The 21726-nt window shown below is 40.6% G+C and overlaps 1 protein-coding gene across 2 annotated transcripts in view; it reads right to left on the reverse strand.

Moving 5' to 3' along the window:
* Positions 1-2101: 2101 nt before the first annotated feature.
* The window catches only part of LOC140299862 (inactive dipeptidyl peptidase 10-like), a 90334-nt gene continuing 70709 nt past the window's right edge, over positions 2102-21726 (reverse strand). For both annotated transcript variants that reach the window (XM_072379756.1, XM_072379757.1), the window contains exons 14-27: positions 20742-20833; positions 20012-20059; positions 19772-19890; positions 17172-17219; positions 15434-15532; positions 15173-15242; positions 12875-13003; positions 12727-12792; positions 11311-11365; positions 10570-10669; positions 10014-10072; positions 7186-7258; positions 6853-6926; positions 2102-5034 (exon numbers count right to left, since the gene is read on the reverse strand). In XM_072379756.1, coding sequence (XP_072235857.1) covers positions 4906-5034; positions 6853-6926; positions 7186-7258; positions 10014-10072; positions 10570-10669; positions 11311-11365; positions 12727-12792; positions 12875-13003; positions 15173-15242; positions 15434-15532; positions 17172-17219; positions 19772-19890; positions 20012-20059; positions 20742-20833 — 1161 coding nt within the window. In that variant the 3' untranslated portion in view covers positions 2102-4905. The remainder of the gene's footprint in view (positions 5035-6852; positions 6927-7185; positions 7259-10013; positions 10073-10569; positions 10670-11310; positions 11366-12726; positions 12793-12874; positions 13004-15172; positions 15243-15433; positions 15533-17171; positions 17220-19771; positions 19891-20011; positions 20060-20741; positions 20834-21726) is intronic.

Below are 21726 nucleotides of genomic sequence, written 5' to 3' on the forward strand. Positions count from 1 at the left end.
AACGCGATGCGTAGTTAGGATTTTTTGGAGGTGTATGTCAGGCTACGGCGTAGGGGTCGACAGAGAAGTGACGGAGAAGCATAAACTACAACAAACAATGCGAAAACGTTTGATCGACATTCATCAAGATAAGCCTAGTTTATGCTTCTGCGTCAAGTTGACGTAGCTACGCCGTCAACATGGACCCCCACGCCGTAGCCTGACATACACCTCCAAAAAATTCTAACTACGCGTCGTGTTGACGCGGACCGTAAGGGCTGTGATTGGTCCGCTCAGAACGTAATAACCCCTGAAACCACACGAACACACAGCCACACCCCCCTAGCGCCATGGTGAATTGCAGCGCAACGCATTCTCGCCACGCAGAAGCATAAACTAAGCGAGTGCGACTCATTTAAGATCATCATTTTTTCTACAGCTGAAGCACTCTCATGAATTTTGTTATGAACCTACAGTGACAATAAAACTTCCTTCAGCCTGAACCACAGACTGTGTGTAGCGATGGACAATATGTTGGATCCTCATCATAAAAAAGCAGGCAGGAACAATGGACCGTGAAGGCAAAAAAGAAAGCTTGATGTTACAGAAGCTGGCTGTATACATCTAATAAGCAACATGACAGGGAACTGAAAACTACTGACCATAACTCGGCTTTGTTTTCAGCTGTATTTTAAAGTAAGCAGTCACAATTTGAAAGTGTTTTTAGTCTTTTTTGGTTGATACAGAGGATCGATCAAGCTTTTGGAGACAAGCAAGGCCAACGGATGGATCGAATTATTCACCAAGTTTCGAGACATTGTGGTTGCTTGAATTTTCTTGGTGGGAAAAAAAAACTAATTTCACACAGATGGTCTGGTCGAATAGTCTATTTTGCTTGGGAGCCTTCCGAACTGAGTTAAACGACCCGGAGGTATCTAAGTGGCAGCCGTGATAAAATCCCTTTAAAGAGCTGCTCTCCAAGTGCTAAGAAAAGGAGCTCCAGTGCTTCTTTCAAGACAGGGATGTCCAAGGTCGGTCGTCGAGGGCCGCTGTCCTGCAGGTTTTAGATGTTACAGTTGATTCAGTTGAGATGGATCTCTTCCAAAGATTGTTAAGTTCTGCACAAGCCGGATGATGCATTGATCTGAATCAGGTGTGTTGAAGCAGGGAAACATCTGAAACCTGTAGGACAGCGGCCCTTGAGGACCGGATGTGGACATCCCTTTTTTAAGATCATGACCCCTGGATTTTTGTGTTTTTGTTTCCTATTTTCTGTCTGCTTCCTGTTTTATTTTGTAAAATGACGCCCTTATTTATTCTGTTGCGCTTTACCTCCCTTCCTGAGTCACACCTGCTTTCCGTTCCTGATTACCAGACCCGCCGCTCATTTTGTAATGAGTTCCCTCTAAATATAGTCCCTCGGTTTTCGCTTGTTTCTTTGCCGAATCCTTTTCGTGCTTCTTGTTGGTCCGTTTCATGTTACCTGCGTTTTCTCAGTGGATTTTTTTCTTTTTTTCAGTTTGTTTCCTCATCATCAAAGCTTCAAGACCGTCTGCCTGCGGCGCCTCGCTCCTTTCACTGTCTGCATTTGGGTCTGCTCCTCAGCAAACCGTGACACTCCTTTAGCACAAGATACACCAGATTAACCTTTAATGGAAGAAATAAGATAATTCTGTCCCACATTTTAACTCTAACTGTGATCTGTGTGGATAGATATGCGAACAGGAGGGTGAGTGCAAGCAGCCTGTTACATCAATATATTTCCCTTTTGTAATTATGAACCCAGATCATAAAGTAGTATTATATTTAGTATAGTATCATTAATATGTAGGATAGCCTTTGTATAGTAGTGTGATAGGGTTGCATTAGATAAAGTATCTAAGGCACTTCTTGTGTATTATTTATTGAACATGATAAGAGTTCATGTTTTTTGACTATTTGACTGGGATCAGGAATTGATGAAGATGAGGGCTGAAACCTGGGAAATGAATGATAAGATTGGAAATACTGATGGTAACAACAGAGTCTGAAGTCTGAAGAGCATTCTAGAAGGCGAGTTTAATCCTGACCAGAGCACACTGGTGCTCTTGTGTCAAACAAAGCCAGACTCACAGCCTGAACATGGCTCCGTCATCGATCTTTAATAATAAAACGGCAAAAAAGTACAACAGGTTTGTCTTCATTCATCCAAAATCCACAACGTTTCCACCCAGAACAAAGTCAAGTACAAACCCACACCTCGCACACAGTTTTCTCTGAACTGGACTCAATGTTACAAAGCACAGAGAAGAGAGAGGAGGGGAAGGGGGGCAGCAGGAAAAATAAGCTGCTGACACTCGTGAGAAGCAGGTACATATGGCTTTGAGGATGTTGCATCAGCAGCTGCTCACTCCACGACGCAAAGCGCTCCACGTTTCATCTTTAAGTGAATTATTAGAGTGGCCGCATGCTGGGCTGCTGAGGCAGTTGTTATGGCAACCACCTGCTTGCCATGCTCTGTCGTTATTATAACCATAGTTCATCCCTACAGCTGCAGAGCCGTGCTGTTTACTGGAGTTTTAGTTCTTGTGTATTGACGGCGGCGTGGAGATGAAACTCCAGACACTAAGCGCTCGTTGCCGAGGACACTCATCCCTCTGATTAATGGCACTTGCCTGAGGCCGACAGTAATTGCAGGACTCGCTCCTGGAACCATAATCAAAGTGAGAAGTGCACTCAGGCGCTGTGTTGCCATAACACTTATGATGCCTTTTATTGCAGGGCTTTATATCTAATGCTTTGACCGAGCAAGTATTTCCCAAAAACCTAAAAATACTAAAAGCAGCTGGAAATGCACAAACTCCGTTGCAAAAAGTTGCACCAGAACAACAGGAAATAAGATAACGAAAACCATTCACCAAATACAGAACATTAAGTGACCAAAAAAAAAAAAAAACGACACAAAAGCCAGCAACTATTCCAAAAAAGTAACTATTTTTACATGACAGCAGAATTTACATATTAGATAGTTATCCGGTGAAGGAAACCCCCCACCCAAAAAAAAAAGGTGAAAAATGAGAAATATCAACTGTTAAACTGATAAATAAATATTCAAATAAACACTGATACTGATAAGAGGACAGATTGCAAAGAAACTAAAAAAATAAAAAATACTATGATGTCAACATTTGTTATGCAGTACTGCTGTGTACAAGCTGGAGAAATCAGTAAACCTGCTGAGCTGCCTCACAAGGAAATACAAGACTGACGTGACAAACAGCCTGCAAGTTTATCCCCAAGGAAATGTAGAGTTATACCATGTCTTTCTTTCTCCATGACAGTTAGATTTTCTGCCTGGTAGCTTTGGAGTTCAACGACGCCGTTTTCAGAAGTTCCACTAACGAGCCAAAACGCTGTAATCTGCGTCGGACATGTAACATCTAGAGAAAGGGCTTGTGATGAAAACTGTTGGCTTGTAAAAAAAAAAAAAGATATATATGTATATATATATATATATATATATATATATTCTTTTACTTCTAAGCACAAACAAAACAAAAATCGATAGGCAGTTTCACAGATTGTTAAAAAAATAAATAGTAATGTTCACTTTCAGCCATGTTTCCTGCAAATTTGATCAACAATCTTAACTTAAAGGCATCAGGACTGCAATTAGCTGCATTCAAACATGATTACTCATTTTTTTTGTTCAAGAGAGAAAAAAAGTCATGTAATATAATCCATCCAACAGTCTGAACAATAATCACACAACTGGCGGTACACAGCCACAATAAGTAAGCTGTGTTCGAATGATTGAAACGTCAATAAATGAATGAATGATTGATATCACCAACTGCACAGGTCACTGCACTGTCTTCTTTTTTTTCTTTTCTTTCTTTCTTTTCTTTTTCACTTAACTTATTTCGCATTCAAGTCATTCAAGTCCGACTGAAATCAAATTCAGTCCTCTTCAGTCCCTGATAACAATCCAGGTGGTCTCTCTTGTCTCTAGTCCAGATTTCCAGCGTCACTTCATCGGGATGTCTCCAAATTCTCTGAATTTTCTGATGAGATTATGTACTGTACATGATGGAATGTTCAAAATCTTTTCAAAATGAGGAACATCATCTAAAATTGCTCCACAATTTGTAGACGCAATTTTCTGTCAATTGTTGAACCTCTGCCCATCTTTACTTACCGAGAGACTCTGCCTCTCTAAGGTGCTCTTTTATACCCAATACAATATGTGGGGATGCATTTGATATACTCTCTATGTTCTACTGTCAATAAAATATCGGTTCATTAGATCTGCAAATCATTGCATTGTTTTTATTTATTTTTTACACAGTGTCCCAACTTCTTTAGAATTACAGTTATACCTTTATTTGCTGGAACTACACAATGGACAACCATCTATCGGTTTCATGCTGTGCGATCTTAAAAATGAAAGTGTGGCCAGGAGGTGGTGAAGTTGTGGTCGCAACTTGACATTTTGTATACGTGTTTGTATACATACATAAACATATATATGTATATATACACATATATATATATATTTTTCTATTTTTTCCCTCAAATTTCAGTTGGTCTTCAATAGAGTATTTAATTTTTAAGCAGGTTTTTACAGCGACTCAGCACCAGAAATAATTTATGACTGGCTTCTGCTAAGGCAGGTACAAAACACATTTTGTTGAATTTGCAAATTAACCAAACGTGAAGCAGCTGGCCGTGAAATTCTCACTCAGTGCCTCACGATACTGGGATAGAAAAGCTGCTGCTGAGCAGTGGGAGCCGAGGTGAAGACCTATAGAAACTAGTCTGATATGTTACGGAGAAGCTTGTTCTGTCCATTAAACTTTGTGCTACAGGTATAAAACACAAACACACATACTCGGCCTACCGGGGGCACATACGCTCAGAAACACACACAATTAACCCTGTTCCCTCTCACTCGTCGTCCCGCTGGTCGAGTGGCAACGTCGCATCAAGAAGACATCCTCTGAAATATCCAATTAGGGAATGAGTCAGCTGAATTCGGCTGCGTCTTGACAGGAAGTGGCCTTCGTCTGGGTAGATCTGCCCCGCAAAGAAAGATGTAAAGACATACAAGGTCACTCAAAAAAAAAAAAACAATTAGAAAAACTTTATTTGTTATTTACCATGAGTTAAAATGTTACAATCTGTCACAGATGACATACTAAAGTTTTGATATTATAATCCAATGTCTGATGTGAGCCATTAATTCGACTGTTTGCAGCTGGAGGAAGAGGCCAGATCCTTTGAAATTTTGGCTATTGTACCATGTAGGCAAGATATGGATACTCCAATTGGCTCAAGCTAGGTGTCTAGGTGCCTGGACACCATGTTGTTCATGTTTAAAGGGAGTTATAACGCAAAATAATTGGAAAATTAGGCACAACACACTGATTTGCTGGGATGATATTGATGAGTGGAAGAGCAGAATGCTTCGTTCTGTCTGATTAGTGGAGCTGCTGTGGTAAATGTATCTTCAAACAGTTAGCATCAGCTCAATCACAAGAGTCTCGATTTTCCAACAGTATGATGCATGCGGACCCACCTGCACATGACATTCTTATGTACAGCAAAGTCATGTTTAAAACTGTTGAAGGCCCGTGCACGGGCTGTCTGAGTGACAAAAATAATTGAAAACCCACAAAACTCTTAAAATTGTACTTGAGGCTGCCATTGGACGGACTGGAAACTGTCATAGTAATTTGAGGGATTGGGTACGAACTGAGTAATAAGTAAGTAAAATTTATGTAGCACCTTTCAAGATATAAATTTTCCTCACACAAAGTGCTTCACAATGAAATACACAAAACACATGAAAAATACAAAAACATAAAAGCTAATCAAAAGCAAGTTGAAAAAGATGGGGTTTCAGCTGCTTTTTTAAAAGAGTCCACAGATGTCAGGCTCAGAGGAAGGAAGCTCCAGAGAGTGGGAGCCATTGTTGCAAAGGCTGTATCTGGTTGCAAAAGTTCTCTGATGTAAGTTGGTTCATGTCCATGTAGAGCTCTTCATGTTAAAACCAAAATTTTGAAACACATTCTGTAGTGGATGGGGAGCCAGTGCAGCTGAGTTACTAAACTAAATCCCAACACAGGCTAGATATTCCCTTTTGAAGGAATAAAGCAGGATTAAAAACATGGAGTCTGTTGTTTGAATAGAGGAGGATTGGATGATGGATGAGCATGCATTCGGAAGGCAAAACCTTTGCAGCTGGTCACGAGATTGTGGTGAGCCTTCTTAAACAAGTGTTAATCTATACACAAATGCACAAAAGTCTACTTCACACAAGACATTTTTTATAAAAAGTTAAAACAAGCTGATTTAAGATGAATGCAACCAGTGACAATGCCTTACTGCTTTTTTATTTTCAGTCAGCAGGCGGTTAGCTTAGCTTAGCTTATCTTAGCTTAGCTTAGCTTAGCTTAGCGGAACTTGACACAAACACTGAACCTAGTGGAAGGTGGATTTTGTCAGAGAAAATTCTCGAGCTTCAAAAAGCATCATTCCCAAAACTGCTGAACTATTCAAATAAAGGGATAAAAAAGGAGGATGTTCAGTGTCTTGGTTTTAGGGTTTTCTTGATCACTTCCTGTTTTATTTTGAAATGTCTTTTTCTTCAACATTTCAGTTAATTATCCTTCCCGCTTGCGGTTCTCCCTGCCACAGCTGTGTTTGGTTAGTTCAGTCAATTAATCCCTCACGCACGGAGCATTCTGTCATGCTTTCAAGATCGGATACTTTCTGTTGGATCACATTTGATTTTATGTCTTCAGACAGTTGTCTGAAATCTGTTTATTTGGTTTTTTTTTTTCAAAAATCTTTTTAGGAATTGAAGATTGTTCTTACGTGAGCCATATTTACCTGCATTGTGTAGTTGGCTCCGATCTTTATTAAGTGTTTGATGAGCTCTGCTGAGTGCTGGAAGTGAACATTTGCTGTGGAGAAAAACAAGACATCCAAATGAGTGTCAGTGGGGTTAATTCCACTGCTGGATAAAAGCTCAGGCTCCTGCTTGAGGTCAAGTTTTAAAGCTTTTCATTAAGGAGAGTTTCTGTTTAAAAAATGACACAAAGAACAGTCTCTGCCCCTCTCAGGCTTTTCTCTAGTATCCCACATAACAGTCACGGAAATAACAAAAACTCAATAATTTTTTTTGCTTCCATTGTTATATGGAGATGGAGTCCATGGGCGTACCATCAGCAGTGCCGTGGGCCAGAAACAGAGTTCCTCCCTGAAGTCCTTTCATGTTGGGCAACACTTTGGAAGCCTGGAAATGAAAAGCAAGTGCAATTATTTATACAGTGCATCAACAAGGTCCTATAAAATTCCAAGAATATTCGAAAAAAAGCTTAAAAAGCACAAGAAAAAAGCCCTCGCGTTGTAGTTGGTTTTTAACGTGCTTTTTGTGGGGAAAAAAAGTTTTAAAAAAACATGAAATATTCAACCACAGACAACAGATTTGAAAGAAACAATACCTAATGTACTATGTAGCTGAGATACACAGCTGAGATACTGTGGGGATGGAGGTAAAAGTTTAGGTTTTTGCTGTAGTATCACTAGATGAGATGTGGTGTCTAGTCTGCCCTGGAATCCACACATAAACAAACGGAGCATCGAGATGAGTTGAAGTGAGTGAGAAGCAATGGAATTACAAGAATGGCAGAAGCTCCTGGCAAGCGAACGTTACTTGCCGAAACAAGAGTAAATGTGGTTGCTTTTCTTCACTCGAGTCGGCTTTTGATCAGTAAATTGAGGTTTTATTGAATCCGAAAACATTTAGTTACCTGGTGGCCTACCAACATGTCCTATAGGCTTTAGTATCTTAGATTTGTATTGTGGAACACTGATTTTAAAAAGAGTTTGTCAGCTGGTGATTCCAGGGTGTTACTGTTCTCAGTTCAGAAAACGCCCAGCATGTAACCTTCCCACGGAATGATAAGTTGAAGTCATTCAACTGCGCACAGGTGGAGTTTTGTCGCCTTGAGACGGATCAGTGGGAGCTGCTGTATCACAGCAAGAAAGGTTGGGGCTGTGGGAAGGATACATCCCATGCACACGCAAAGTAGGCATATGGAAGCAGACTGAGTAATATGTAGTATTTCCTGTCTGTGGCTGAGAAGCTCAGACTGTCAGGATTTGATTAGTGTGGGTCTCAGGAAGCGAGTTTCTCATGAGAAAGAGAGACTGAGAATAAAAATGTACTTGGTAATGGTCTCGTCTGTCGTGAGAAAACAGCCCGACTTCGCACATTATTTTCTTGTATTCTCTGTGAAACAAGAAGCCAGATTGCATTTATATGTATTGCTCACAGGAGTTTGGATGCTTATCTGTGATATTAAAGTAAACTCTCAATATCTGGATCCTATCATTCACTGTTTTTTCCACCCTGGGATTTGCACAAGAAGATTTTCTGACCGCAGTCAGTCATCAACACCCAGACTTTTTCTATCTTCTTCACTGTCTCTGCGTCTCTGTCTCAGAGGACGGGATGAGTGATGACGTCCCACTGAATTTTCTCCGATCAGATCATGTAACACTTCCCTTCTCTGGATGTCATTTAAAACAGATCCCCTCCTGCTGCGAGAGTCACGAAAATAGAGCACTCTGGCCCAGTTCTACGCAACCCACTTAGTAGAAAAAATACACTCTGAATGCAACCTTCACATGGAGGACGATTGGATAATGTTCTTTAGCTTTGACTTCTGGCACTTTCGTGCTATTCATGTATGTGTTTTCTTTTCATTGCTGTTGCAAAGGACAAGATTGGAGGCTCGTAGCTTTGGAAATCCATGTTAATCCATGACTTTTATGTTACTGCGGGAAAAGAAAGGCAAAAAAGATGTTTTCTATCAAAAAAGCGAGAGCCACCCCTAAACACGTTGATAATGAACGAGTTTCAGTCTCAAATCCTACCATCAAAAGATTGTCACATTGATTTTAAAGTCGCTGTATTTCTCATTGATGTTGCTGCCGTTGCTCTGTGCGTCATAATAACTTTGCAAAATCCATTTCTGATGAAGAATTGTAAGGGAAATGAGGAGCTGTACGAATATAGTGGGAGGAAAGGCCTCCCGCAGCTTTCCAAAATACCTGGCTTGTCTATACATCATTCCAAATGTTTTTTCGGTCTGACTGGGAGGAAACATAGATAATATCCCACTGTATCTGGATACTGGCCATCTGACCTGATCACCTGCGTATTGATCCACCTATCATTTTCAGGGCGTCAAATTCTGCCTTTGGCATCTGTTCCTTTGTGCATGAGGCAAAGGCAATGTTGGAAGCAGACAGCAAAAGCCTCCACAACACGAAAGTCTCTTTGTTGCCTTCGATGAAAGAGCAACAAACTTGTAAGGTGTATGACTTCCATCCCGGATCACATGGTTTCTCTCCCTTGTGAGCTCATTTTGGTTTTCAGTTGGAAAAGTATGCTCAAAGGGTACTGGGTACATCGCAGATGTGACAACCAGAGGGCCTTGTTTTCATGTTGGAATGTGACCAGCTGAGTAGCTGGCTCGTTTCCAGTTGGTTCAAATGTGCAATGTGACCCGATTACTGCATGGCACGAGAAATTGACAATACATAACATTGAAACGTAAAAAAAAAAAAACTTTCCACACCCCCTACTGGTTACCTACGTATTGCAGCTTTCGTATGTGTAACACTACTTTCTGAGGACGTACCAAATGAACGCAGGGCACGCGAGGACGCCACGAAAAACATGCGTTTGCTAATTAACAGCAACTGTATTTCAAGCTTAATGCCTGGGCCTCAACACATTTAATGGAAGAGACTTGTTTTCCAAAACCCACCATACATTAGGTTTGCTTTAGCTTAAGATGATGTCAGTTGATTTAATTTAATTGAAAATATTGGGGTGATTTAAAAAAAGAAAAAGATTTTACTGCAGAAACCTAATTATCCTGAATTTCCTGAAATGGAGAAGAAAGATATGAGCTAAACTTTAAAAAAGGAAAGAAGCTAAGGAGAAGGAGGAGGATTAGCAGAAGCGGCTTACTTACTTGGTATCTGGTATCCTCAGTGGAAGGCAAGCCAAAGTATCTCTCAGAGAAGGCAGAAGCTGAAAGCAAAAAAGACGTTGAGCGTTGAATAATGAACAGTGAATGTAGCTAAACAAGTTTCTCCTTTTACACTTTTGACAGATGGAAACATAGATTTGACAGGCATAGAGGGTTGAGATGTGTTTTAACCACCAACAAAACCTGTTATTTTTCTCGCTTCGGAGGCTTTGCAGCAACACCTCAGTCTATCAAACTGTAATCGCATCCAGCAGTATCTCCACAGCTGCACAGGAGTCCAAACTCAGTGTTCACTCAGAGAACTGAGGAGAGCCTTTCATCTTCCAATTCAATAAGCCCCAATCCCCAAAAGCAGAGCTAAAAGATAATTTAACTCGCATTACTCCGATAATACATAGAAAAAGATCATGTAGGATAAAAAATTTAGTGAAGAGGAAGATGACAAGAGTCGGTGCTGCTGCAGCAGAAGTAATGAATATTTCTATGCCCCTGCGGCGTGCCGTGTGGATGACTCTTTTCCTTTTTAACTTGTGCTCACCATACATGGTCCAGTCTGTGACGGGAGCACGGGCTGCAGCACACCTGATCAGCCTCTCCGTCGACTTAAGCATCATCAGTGTGAGATAACCACCGTATCCCTGCAGAGACAAACAAACAGAATGATACATTTTTCTGCTCAAAAGGCGTTTTCCACATTATTCCACATTCGTGTTGAGCTACACGGTTTCCACTGCATCGAGTTTTTACCTTGGAGGTGCCTTAAATTGAAACTGTACTGCATCTGTGACTTAAATAGATGTTTTTTTAAAAAAAAAAAAATGTTTTAGAAGGCAACCAGAGGGGAATATAAAAGATTAATGAAGTTAGGTGTAAAAAAACAAACCAAAAACTGCACTGTGCAAGAGATTTTTGATGCAGTTACGTGCAGGTTTGGCTCAGATGATGTTGAGCTGTTTAAATGGCAAAAAACCACAAAACATATCTTACCATTGTGACACGTGTTTGATTGTAAAATCTCTATCTGAAACACACCCGCTTATTACAGATGAATGAGTCCTTTTTGAAAATGAAAAGAAACGATAAAATTGCAGCGTGAAATGAAAACAATCAACTTCAATCTGCAACGAAGAAAAGGAAACTGCTTAAATCTAACTGTTTCGTCACAAAGAATCAGATCAGGTCTGATCCTGTGTGCATTGCACCACAGAGCCATTAGAGTCGTACAGTCAGTGAACGCATCGCAGCTCAAAAGCGAAGGTCTGCACGGTCTGACACGAACCTCTCCGAAGACTCCGACACGATTGTGATCGATGAACGGCAGAGTCACCAGGTATCTGCGAAAAGACAAGGGGGGCGAGTTATAATGGGCAGATCACAGGAGGACAGGAGGAGTTATGTTTTTCAAAAATTGAATTTCACATGTCAAACGCTCAGCTGGGGCTCCGACAGTCAGGAGGTCAAAGGGCAAAGCCGCGGGGAATTACTGACAGCGTGTCTGTCTTGACTGATCCCGTCAGGGGAAAAAAAAAATGGCACAGAAGGGAGAGGACAAAGAAGGAGGGATGTTTGAACATAATCGACCAGAACCAAGCACGCCTGGCGAGGCGATAATCTTTCAGGTTTGCCATGGAAGCGAGCACTGCGAGTCTCATCTCCACACCGTGTAAGCGCTGAGAGAGCCCTGAAATTTCTCGAGAGTGTTAAATGAGCTCCGAGAAACTCCTTAACTGAATACCATTTTATTTCATCGCCGGGTGAAGAAGACATTTCTTGTTTTTGGTGGGCTCATTTTTCTGTAACACTCGATGAAAAGTAGTTTTTTCATCTGCTTTTTGGTGTATTTAGGACGTTAGAAAGGGGTGAAAACTTCACTCTCTTATGGCTAAAATGAGTGCAGCAAAAACAAACGCCTCACAAACAAACTGACTTTTCAGAAAATTAGAGAATCTTTTTAAGATCTGCTCTCACATCAAAATTGGGAGGGAAAGACTTTTGATGAAAAGTCTAGTCTTCCTTGACTTGGCCTCACATTTGACTCCAGAATACTTTGGTATGCAGAGGAGTTCATGGTCAACCTAGTGACTGCAAGGTGTCCAGGTCCTGTGGCTGCAGAACAAGCCCAAACCATGAGCCCTCCGCCACCGTGCTTGACAGTTGGACAGTTTGTGCTGATATGCTGTGTTGGGTTTTCTCCAAACGTGCTGCTGTGCATTATGAGCAAACTTTACAAACCCAAAATGTGCAGCCATGTTCTTTTTAGAGAGAGGTTTTCCTCTGATGACACGTTAAAGCAAATCAACTGTTTTTATCCATAGAAAAACTCAACAATAGACCTTTTAATCCCATTTTAAATATGAACACAGTTCTTCTTGATCAGTTCTGAAGCAACTGATATTTTCTTTATTTGCTCTGTAAAGCGTCAAATAAGATTGGAAATGCGTCCAAATCCCAAAATTATTCTAATTGCTCTCACTGAAATCAAAAAGAAAAGCAAACTTGTGGACTTTTTCACTGCTACATGCTATTTCTAACAGCATATCCTCTCAACTCCGTTATGAACAGTTAACATTCCTTCATTCTATGATAAAAGATGACAGTTACGGGATAAATAAAATAGTAATAGTTTAATGTTTTAGTAAATTCTAACAAAACCGATCAGACTATGACAGTTATGGTGCAGACTATTGTTACATACTCCAGAGCTGCGATCTGGTCTTCTGCGTCCACTGTGCCGAGCCTCTGATGGACCTGTTGCAACACTCTGTGAAGTGACAAAAGATCATGAGGACAGGGAGAGTATTCTGGAACCTTTTCCCAACAAGACTGCAACAAAATGTCCCCACCTTTGACCTCTGAACCCCGACCCCCTGCCGTCCAGCCGCGCCACGACAACCTGCTCAGATCCCGCCATTATAGACTCCCAGTCCAGCCTGAACTCCTCCGTGACCGCCTGCTCGCCCGGAGCGCCAACGCTGTCGAGAAGCACGCAACTTTATTTGACTCATTTTCACCAAAAACTCTTACTTCAGCTTTATTTTCAGTTCTGATTGGTTCATTGGCTGATAATTGGTTTAGAGGGGTTTAAAAGGGATGTCATTTTGTTTTAATAGATTTTTTTTTCTTTTTACATGTGTACACTTACCCCACTTCTTCCACATTAACTTTTATCCTCTTTTCTTGATAAATAAGCAATTATCCAAATTCAAAGCACCACATGAGACCAGATTTTGACAAATGGAAGGAGTACAGCATGTTCAGCTAGCCACATTGACCCAATTCCAGTCCGTCCCCTACACGTCCCCACTTTGTTTGCATGTCCCGTATGGGATCCACCACATTAAGAATCGTTCCAAACCAACAAGCCTGAAGGGGAAGTGGGTAATAAAAGTCCTCCGTGGCTCACAGACCACGCTCCTCAACCGTGAAGCGCCAACAAATATGACTTCCATTATCTCAGTAGCACTGCCTCAGTAATATACAATATCAAATAGCTTTTGTGAACATTCAGGAAAAAACATTTTGGCAGAGGAAAGCGGCAATTATGGAGTACCGTTTTGTTTGAGATCTGTGCAAATGATTAAAACCGTTCTCGTATTCCTATAAAAGGAGGGAAATGGCGAGGACTCGCTTTGATGTAAAGCCGTCACATAATTTTGCGGACTGTAGGATTTTTTTCCCATGTTTTGATCACATCAAACGCAGAGGAAAATAATCAAAAGATGTTTTCGCACCATAAATGGAAGAAAAACAGCAAAACAGTTTCTTGAAGAGAAGCAAGTGAATTTTCCTGGAAACACGGCTCAGAATAAAAAGAAGAGAGCTGCTGTCAATGTTGGTTGGTTAATGTTTTCTTTTAAAAAAGAAGAAAAAAGCAGAGTGAGAGAAAAGGCAAGTGGGAGCATTTGGGGAATTAATTTTTTTAAATTTCCACCTTGATAGTAAATTAGAAATGCAGGTGATGTCTGGAGGTTCGTGTGTCCATCGGAGAAGGGTTTCTCACAGCTTTGGCTGGTGTGTTTCTCTTTAAGAGTGCATCTGCAACCATAAAAGGACTTTTCGGAGCAAGTCTGTATTTTTAATGTGGATTTTATTGATCCACCAGTTGTAGATATTTGAGGACGAGGCAAAATGAAGCTGTCAAGCACTGAAGATAATTTTGTGATCCTCATTTTTTTTTATAGTAGAAAAAAGCAGAGGAAGGAGTTTCACCAGGGGAGTAAATGACTACACAATTCTCCTGATTGTTTCCAGGTGTATTTTAGTTGTCAGTGGTCCAGTTTGATACCCTAATGGAAATACTGAAACTGCATATTTAAAAGCCAAACAAACAATTACCAGGATCCAGTCCGCTGTATCTATTACATTGTCTGTCAAAATTGGGGGAATGTTGTGGAGTTATCCCATTGATTTTTCTCCGCTAAAGTGCTTGAAAAAGTGGATCAGTTTGTCAGATGTCATCCTGAATGAAGCCGTTTGCATATATTGTGGCTCTGAGCAGTCAAAATGCTTGACTGAACACGCTTGACACGCTTGACTGAAGTGGGAAAAAAAGCCAGAAACTCAAACCTGTTCCTCAGGGGTTAATGATCAAAGGAATCCTCTAAATCGGCCTGTGAATATGTTTTACATACTATGACGCGTTTATTTTTGATAAATACAGATCTGGTGTTCAGAAGCCTTAAGTGGGAGGGTACCAGGGCAAAATAGAAATTGGACCATGTTTTGCTTTTTTCGTTCATGGCTTTCTACTATAACTTTAAATGTTTTTCCACGTTTCATGTCGGCTAATTTTTCCTTTTGCCTTCAGTTTCCCACCTGTGTCCAGTCAGCTGGTTATTTTGCACCTGTACTCTATTAGCCTATTTTCAGTTTTAATCAACATTTATGTCGACAAACATGCATTTAAATCTAAAATACTGTGATGCTTAAACGTTAGTTTTCCATTAATATAGATATTTATTATAGTTTTGCTGCCGCTCTTTTTGTGAAACATTTAAACAGCCTGCATCTACGAAGAAATGAAGTGCTTCGTGGGCAGGTGTGTTTGTTGAATTTTGGCCTTTGAAGCTGGCGTTGCAGTGATGAAAGTACAAGAAAGTACAAAAAAAAATGTATTCAAGTGGAAAAAAAAAAAGGCTTACACAATGAGGAGAAGGCCGTAGAGGTAGGAGTCGGAAAAGTCAGGAGGATAAATGAGCTTCAGAGGCAGCTCTGCAGGAAGAGACAGTGAAACATTAGCTGAAGGAGAGGTGACCGACGGAGGGCAAAGAAAAAGACAAGCAGGCCGATACACAAACATGGAGACAGGCGCACACACACACACATATATCACCCTCTGAGTGGCTCAATTATATCATGGCACTTGCACGCAAACACAGCTGCTAAGTGAAGATAATTTGTACCAAAGTTGTCATTAGCGATCATCCGGATATCAGTCAGAGTTGTCCTTCTGGTCTCCAGCGCAGACCGCAGAGGGAGATTGCTCTCCAGGATGAAATATGCTGAGAATGACAGTTATGATAATGCAGCACAGCTGTTACTTGTATACAACATATACAGGAGGTATTCAGTTAAGGCACAGTCTAATGACAGCTGTTGAGGAGTCATTTTAATGAGCAGGTTTGGTGGCTGCAGAACCACCTTTGAGTGTAATAGTTAGAAAGTGGATCCCTGATTTCGCCTACATTACCTTTGATGTGTCACAGATGAGACTAATTGGCTCGTGAAGTTCAATAAGTCAGCACTGCGTTGATTCCAGCAGAAATTATAGATTGCGTGAATAGCTGCAGTACCATGCTGGTTCCATAAAAGCATCTGGCTCCAGTTCACTCGCATTCAAAAAGCACCAACGTCGGCAAATTTACCCCCAACTCAGGATGTTGTCATTGGCTAGATTCATTCTTTCTCATCACTGATTTAGTGGTCACTCAAAAAAAAAAAAAAAAAACTTGGTAATTACAAGGACGTTTGTCCTCGAAGATACTGCCCAATCAGGGAATAAATATCACTTTCCATCTTCGCCCTCTTATTCAAATATGGTCATTTCTGGCTACAAATGCACCAAGATGGCGACAACCAAATGTTGAACTCGAAGTTTCAAAAGAGTTGTTTGAAAATGTTTTTGTCCTTCTTATAGTTGCACTCTATGGCAGAAGTCTCAGCGTAAAACCAGTGAAACTGAAGACTCGGTGAGGAACGATTGCATCAAAGTTGAAATCTCACTTTTGAGAGTTGTTCTGCTTTTGTTTTCAAATGTAAATTTGACTCACCGTTGCCCCTTGTGGACAATAGCATAGCAACAAATGCATCTCTGCTCCAACAAATAGGTGTTTTTGAGGAATAACCTATGACTACAACACTATACTCTACTGTAAACTGTAAATAACACACAGCATTTAACCAACAAAGGGTCATTCAGTAGCTCATAATAAGTCTGGCCTGCCTAATCTTGGCAGACTGACCTTCAAAATACTTTCAAAATTTCAAAATGACAAGTAAATCCAAACGCTAGTTTTGTCTCACAGATTTTTGCTGCCTCTCAGAGAAGCTGTGAAGGTGAACTGTGCGATCATGCAAAAGTACAGGCAGAATAGACAACAGTTTGCATAAATTATTCAGGTCTTTATCCAGAAGATACAGAAAGCAAATGTGCGCATTTCTATTTTATCTTTATAACCACTAGTCTTCATGGTAGACAGACATCCAGTACTGTACACACCTTTAAAAATGACGCACGTCTCAGTTACCTTGGCTTTTTGCAGTCTTACCCTGCAGCTGAATATTAATTAATCATGTGAGGGGCATACAAATCTGTGCTTTTCCTTTTTTTCTTCCATTTTACTTGTCAGGCTTGTACAGCAACACTGACTATTAGCTGTTAAACAAACCCATTTAAAGAGCGATATAAAAAACACATTAAACATCTTGAAACATTCAAACTATTGGTGCAGTCTGGCGCCGCAACAAATCCAACAGCTGCTCGTGTTTCCACACAAATTAGAGGATGCTGCTTAATTGCTGTAAACTAGTCACCATTTCAGAGCGGCCACGAGAAAAGGCGCGTCTGCCTTCCCACGCAAGCATCACAAACACCAAAACGTCTGAAATGGTTTCATATTGAGCTGAAGAAAGGCTACTCACAGTCCACGTTGTCAAAACTCAGCAGCAGCACAGCAGGGACTCCAGGACCTGCAACGGCAGCGAAGGAGATGGTTTAATGAATGTGAAACATGCTGCTGATACACTTCCATCCTGCTGAGGTTGGAAATCTCAAACATTTGGGGGTGAGTTTTATAAGACATTGAGACGGACAAATAAAAAGGATTTGCATTGCCTGGTTTCCCTTCATCAGGAAACTCAGCCCTTCCTGTGGATGTTGGTCCCTGCAGGTTAAAACATTGCATTGTTCTGACCACATCCAACCAATGATGACTAACATTGCTCGGCAAGCAGCTTATGAAGCTGGTGCACAACCTTCAATGGACACATTTCTTTGCAGAAATATAGGCATCCTAATTATGGCTGGTTCAGTAAAGGAAACATAAAGTCACTATTTTAAGAACTCTGCTTGCTGTATTGTGAATGAAGTCCCAAACAAATCCCGATTTCCTCTGTTTTTGAGTTTTATCGCATATCAAACTACATAAGATGTTCAAACTAAATTTAGCATGAAACGAAGGCCACTGGAAGCTTTACTTTTATTCTCTTTGAGCCTTTCTTATGCAAATCTTCTGCTGGCGCAGTGCCTAAGTGTGTGTGGATGAAACGCATTTCTAATAAGACTCGCAGGTGTTAAAATAAAATAAAAATAAAATCATTAGTATCACAATTTGTTTCCAGGATGTTTTGGACTGTTTTTTTTTTTTTTTTGCTTTATTATATCTCCTGTTTTTACGAAATCCCATGTTGGACATGCATTATGTCTCAGTTTGACATGTCTGTGACAGGCTTTGGTCTAAATAAAACAGACAGCCCCCTTTTCTTCCATCAGTGTATGCCTCTGTTTGCTCTGTTTCACTTGACTCCACTCTGCATCTCTCCTCCTTGGGGTTTGCCTTAGTACTATTCCTTAGAACAAAAAAATGGAGCACAGTTTGAGAGAACATACAGCAGTAAACCCAAGAACTTGGATCGTAAATGCTTTACTTGGGATTTTATTCTCAAATACTTACATTTCCCTCATTTGCAGTTGGACAATAAACATGTGGTAGGCTACCGATCCCTCTTTTAGGCACAATATGTGTGAATCGTGTGCTGAACTGGTTTATAACATGCCCGAAAGAATGTAACGGCCTCTGGCCGGTCATTAACACCTTTGAGAATCGAAAAAAAGAAAAGAAAAAACCAAAAACCTCACAATATTTAATCACAGCTGTAACTGCAGGCCAAACTGGTTAATAATTGCAAGCAGAGGGAGCAGCCTGTTTAAATAACTTCTTTTTTCCCCCCCAGTGCAGTATGGGTCTGGGGATGGATGAGAGAAACATTTCTCTTCTCCACCTCTTCCCATCTTGTTGCACAACCAATAGCCTGAGCGTTTCTGATGTCACTTCGGCACCAAAGATCTCACTAACGATGTCCTTCGGACTACGCACAAACGTCTATGGTAAGCAAACGACAATGGTGTAATAATAAGCACGCCGCTTTGTTCACATCAGCATGAACTTTCTGCTCTCACTTGCTGAACACTGTTAAAAGTGCTTTTTGCCCAGAGGCTTGGGACACTGGGAGTTCTTGATGTCAGTTTGATTTAAAAGAACCCACAGAACTACATTTAAATCCTTTCTGGACCAGCATAGCTAAATTACCCTCCTTGCCCTCTGGAATTCATTAGAATTTTGGCACAGTGTGCCACTGGTGGATCTTTGAGCCAAATCTGTGCTTCAAAACGGTCTTTTCAGTTGATGATGTGATTGAACAGGGCAGCAGTAATTGGTGCAACCAGTTATCCATACTGTTTAATATCTTATTGGATTTATTCACAACTAGAGGAGATACCATTGTTTCAAATCATTAAAACTCATATCTTTACCTATTCCATTGTGTAGTAGGAGGGTTACACGATGCAGGTTTCTCAAAATACCCAGTGGAAATAAATCGGAACAGAACATTTTCACTCAACTTTGAATCACTGGACTTAAGCATGAGCCAATCCCATCAGTCATCTCTGCACACCTCATCCTACCCATCAGCAAAGTGATGTCATGACTTCAGTAAAAGAGGAGAACTTGTTCAGTATTTCCGGTCACTGCTGATGAGATGGAGCAGCTAAGGACTGTTGGGGCTTCTTTAAGTCAGAATTGGTTTATTTCTTTCAGTAACGTTCAAATGTATTTGTTATAACTGTAAAGACGTGACTCCTGCCTACACAAACGCAGAGCAGTAGGATTCTTGGGGTTCATCATATCATCGGGGATTTATTTTTCAGGAAAGCGCTTGTTTTGATTGTTGGCTCATAGATCATGATGGTTCACTCTCTCCAAAACCTTTGTCTTACTTTAAAACTCAATCCCAAATCTCTCTTTGGCTCCACACCTCTGGTTTACAGGTCTATGGTGCCCCTATTATTTTTGGATCAAGAATTAGTGTTTCATCTAACCCTTCAGTTGGAGCATTGGTGGGGGGCGGTGTCAAGATGGCTCAATGACCACAACTCATTGATCCTCAAAAAAAAGGGGCATCTTATCCCTGCGATATACAGCCATGAGACTGGGCCTAAGTCGGCGTGTTCGCAGGCTAACCTTGACAGCGCAGGATGGCGTGCTGCACATCAGGACTGATGTCTGCGTCGAAGAAAGTACAGTCCTCCTTCAGGCCACAGGTGAGACATCGCCGTGGAAACATGCCGAGGGTCGACACTCTGTGGAAAAATAAACGTAAGCTGAGCAAGAAAACCCAGAGGAGCCTCTTGCACACTGATCAGCGATGACACAGAGCAGGAGAGTGATGAGTAGAACTGAGCGTGTGCGAGTGCGTTTCACCTGTATAAATGTCTTTGTTGTGCAGCATCCTCCGTGCTCAAAAAGTATCTGTGAGAGGGAAAGCAGAATAGCTAAAGTAGGACAAGGTCGTGTAGCCATTGTAGATCTGTCTGCACTCATCACTGCGTTTCTGTGGCTGCCAACAATAAATGTAGATTTATGCAGCTGTCCTCCAACAGAACAGAGCGGAACTACAATCAACTGCAGTCATAATCTCTTTATTTGGAAAAAATATTTTTGATCATTTGCAGTAACCACAAAGCATTTACGTTTAAGCCTAGAGAATCGGTTAATAAAGTATTTTCTATTAGAAGCATTTCTCCTCCTCTATCATTCACCTTCAGCTGTATTTTCAAAACGTAATATTTGAAGAATTGTATCTTCCCACGCTGACATTAACAAGCTCTCGCCTTCATGGACTCATTCATCTTATGAAAAGTGTCTTGAATCAACACATGCAGCCCTTTACAGGTTTGCCAAAAAGCAAAACTAAGGGCAAGAAAGAGCAGAACAGCTGCCAATGTGTTTCTTGTATGACTGATTTGAATTGAGCAAACCATTTCCCAGAACTGTTTTACCTTTTTTATATTGTGACCATATAATATATAATTATATCAACTCGCGACTTATTCTAAAGTGTTTTTACAGCAAAAGAGAGGTGGCTGGACAATTTTCTCTAAGTATTTTCCTTTTGTTTGTATTTGTGGGGAATAGACGAACGGACCCTTACATGATCTGTCTGTTTTCATCGTAAGCTACGATTCTTGTCACCTCCCAGCCTCCCGATGTTAAGTGGCGAACTTCATCCTGGTCACTTCGTAACTGTAAGAAAGATCATTCAGTTATCATCTCTGTTGCCTGACAATTTTCTTTTTTTAAATTGGTAAACTGTATTAACTGTATTAACAGACTGTTGTTCCAGATTATTGACAGCAGAGGGCGCTTTACTGCTCGTCTTTGATCGGCGTTAACCAGGAAAGGTGTTTCCTTTCAATTTTGTGTGGGAAATAAAGCGCAATCTCTGTGTGAAAAGGACCGTAGATGGTGACAGAGATAAGCATGGAGAAAGTGGAGAGTGGATCAATAATCCTAGCCTGTTTCGATAAGGAATCAAAAAACAACGGTAAAGAATCGTAATTTTTTCAGTTAAGTTTAACACAAAAAAACCCAAAGTGTTTAAAATAGAGTGTCTTGGGGTTTGTTTACAGTCTAAAAGGCCTTAATTTGGATGACTTGTTCATGGAAAATTCCAATGAAAATGAAGGCATTTTAAGAGAGTAGCCACAGTGCTTCAACATTAAAATGTATGCCTATCCCATCCATACAGCACCGAAGACAAATCCATGCTGAATCCAGGAGGTTCTTCAACATGATCGACAGTTTTAAATGCGTTTCATTTGATCGCAGAAGCTGAGTGAGAATAGTCATACAATTGACATCAAGAAATATTATATTTTGTATGTTTCAGTTGTACTAATTTCCCTTAAATATACTCATTCAACTAAAAGAAAAAAATGTGTAAAAACTACACAAAAAGTCCAGTGAGCTGAATAAAAGCTTTTGTCAAAAAGTTACGATTGAAGCTCAGTGCCTTGTCAGTGTTTCGTACCCAGACTAGAAGCCGGTTCCACTGGAGAGGAGCTGGAAAACTGAACCTGGAAAGACCAGGAACCAAAAATAAGCCTGCAGTTTGTGAACTCGGGGTTTATGTGGGG

This window comes from Leuresthes tenuis, unplaced genomic scaffold, assembly GCF_036924035.1.
Source record: "Leuresthes tenuis unplaced genomic scaffold, fLeuTen1.0.hap1 SCAF_1, whole genome shotgun sequence".
Lineage (NCBI taxonomy): Eukaryota > Metazoa > Chordata > Actinopteri > Atheriniformes > Atherinopsidae > Leuresthes > Leuresthes tenuis.